Here is a 2,500-nt window from a genome sequence, read left to right on the forward strand (position 1 = left end):
TTCATTAAAAAAATTATTATCATCATTTTTACAATCATTAATATTAGTTATCATTATTCATTACTGTTATTATTATTCTTATCATCATTATCATTATTATCGTTTTTCTCATAATTTGTGTTATTGTTACTATCATTATGCATATCTTAACTCCACTCATAATTCATTTGTTCGCACATTAAGTTTAAAATCATGGAAACCTATCCGATCTCTAATACCTATCATCCCTCTATCATTACCATTATTATCATCATTGTCATTAATACCACCATTATTATCACATCATAAGTCTCATTTCCATTATATAATTCACGTGCACATCAATGACACCCACATCCACACAAGCGCGCATTAGAGTATCCAATTCCGTTTCTTTTAAAATCCTGTTTTCCTTCTAATGGGATCATCATTCTTATCATTGTCATTTTTATCATAATTCTGCTTATATTTCGTTTGTTGATCCTTCTATTTACGTGACCAGAACTCGTAAAACCTTTATTATCATTAATATCAATGCTTCTATAATTCTTATCGTTATCACTGTTGTTGATCTGATCTTTTTATCACCATTATTATGTTGCAGAGTCGCTTCACTTTTTACGTAAATTGGGCCTGAAATGATACAGTAAATGGCTATTAACTTGATGTCTCTTCATTTCGGTGTAAAATAGGATAATACAAACAGACATAAATACCTATCTTGCAAATGTATCACAATCCTATTCATTTTATCTTATTACCTTTATCAATATTTTGATTATTATTCCTGTTATCGTTATTACTATTATCAATATCATTAATATTTTCATTTTCTTATCATATTTACGTTTATTGTCATTCTTCTCCAAGGCAAGTAAAGGAGTTGGGGAAGTTAAGGAAGAAGAGTGAATAGAGGAAGATTTGGTAGTAATATGGGTGGAAGAGGGAAAGGTAGAGATAAAGGAAGAGAGGAGGCGGGAGCTACCAGAGAGAGAGAGAGAGAGAGAGAGAGAGAGAGAGAGAGAGAGAGAGAGAGAGAGAGAGAGAGAGAGAGAGAGAGAGAGAGAGAGAGAGAGAGAGAGAGAGAGAGATTGGAAGAGAGTGAGAGAGAGAGAGATGGGAAGAGTGAGTGAGAGAGAGAGAGAGAGAGAGAGAGAAGAGAGAGAGAGAGAGAGAGAGAGAGAGAGAGAGAGAGAGAGAGAGAGAGAGAGAGAGAGAGAGAGAGAGATTGGAAGAGAGAGAGAGAGAGAGAGAGAGAGAGAGAGAGAGAGAGAGTAAGTACCTCCTTATTTCGTGGAATTTCAGTCTTGCTAGCTATCATCATTATCCTAACTATCATGTTCCTTCTTCTTATCAATATTAATTACAATTACTGATATTTTTGGCATCGTCGGTATTATCATTATCATCAATCATCATCATTTTATGAGGGATGTTGAAAATGCTAATGATAATAGTACCTCCATTTCTACTAGGGCAGTAACTGTAGTAATGGTAAGAGTGATGTTGACAGCAATTATGCAACATTACCATCGTTCTTGTCATTGCAATGATGTAAGCGATCGACTCATAATTACATTACAACAGCAGCAGCGAAGATGACGAAATGACTATAAAAATAAACAAACAAAATATGACTCACTCACAGGATATACGAGATAATACTCGAACAGAACAAAACGTTATTTAAAATCAACGAGGTCCGGTATTACACTAAGACGGAGGAGCGGATAAGAAACACGATAAATATTTGATCCAACAGCTTAAGAGACAGATCTTGGTGTGTTGCCGAAACTGGAGTTTTTTGACGTATATATGTATATTTCCTAACAAATCTCGGTCTTTTCGATTTTGAGCTCGTTCCTGACCTCTGAATCGTAGTTATGGAAGTGAGGATGACAGGGGGGAGGGAAGGGGGGAGAGGGGGAGAAAGGGGAGGGGAAAGGGAAAATAACTTCGATGGAATTGAAAGATACAAATCATCAACAAGTTCAAGACATGTCCCCTGATAACGCCGACGTGGGTGGTATATAAGGCGCATTCGAACCCTTCTCTGGCAGTCGAGCGGAAGCACGACCTCCCAACGAACGTCTGCGGAGGAGCGAGGCGCACGACCTTCACGTCCAACGACGCGACCCGCCACTTGCCTTCCACACGGCCGCCAGCAGACATGGGCGACATCACTCGCGCCGTCGGCCGCTCGGGCCGCAGGGCGAAGCCCAAAGCCCAGGACTCGCTCACGGCCCTCATCTGCCAGACACTCAGGGAAAGCGGACAGGACGACGAGTTCCTGCAGAGCGTCATGGCCGCTCTGCACGACCTCGGGGAGGAGCTGCGCAGGTGTCCCTCCCGCAAGGCGTCCGTCAAGATGGTCCGCCGCACGCTGTCGAGGGCGCTCGCCGAGGGGAGGAGGGACCAGGACGCGGCGGGGGGCGCGCAGGACCACCAACGAGCGAGGCCGGAGGGACTCGTCGCCGCGGTCGGCCAGCTGCTGCAGGAGGAGCTCCAGGGAGAGGAGTTG

At 42.4% G+C, this 2,500-nt stretch overlaps 1 protein-coding gene across 1 annotated transcript in view; it reads left to right on the top strand.

The window, feature by feature from the left end:
* The window catches only part of LOC113829031 (uncharacterized), a 31,089-nt gene that overhangs the window by 26,825 nt on the left and 1,764 nt on the right, over nt 1-2,500 (top strand). The window contains exon 8 of the mRNA XM_070132386.1: nt 2,040-2,500. This exon is cut by the window's right edge and continues 238 nt beyond it. Coding sequence (XP_069988487.1) covers nt 2,040-2,500 — 461 coding nt within the window. The remainder of the gene's footprint in view (nt 1-2,039) is intronic.

Source organism: Penaeus vannamei, chromosome 17, assembly GCF_042767895.1.
Source record: "Penaeus vannamei isolate JL-2024 chromosome 17, ASM4276789v1, whole genome shotgun sequence".
Classification (NCBI taxonomy): Eukaryota; Metazoa; Arthropoda; class Malacostraca; order Decapoda; family Penaeidae; genus Penaeus; species Penaeus vannamei.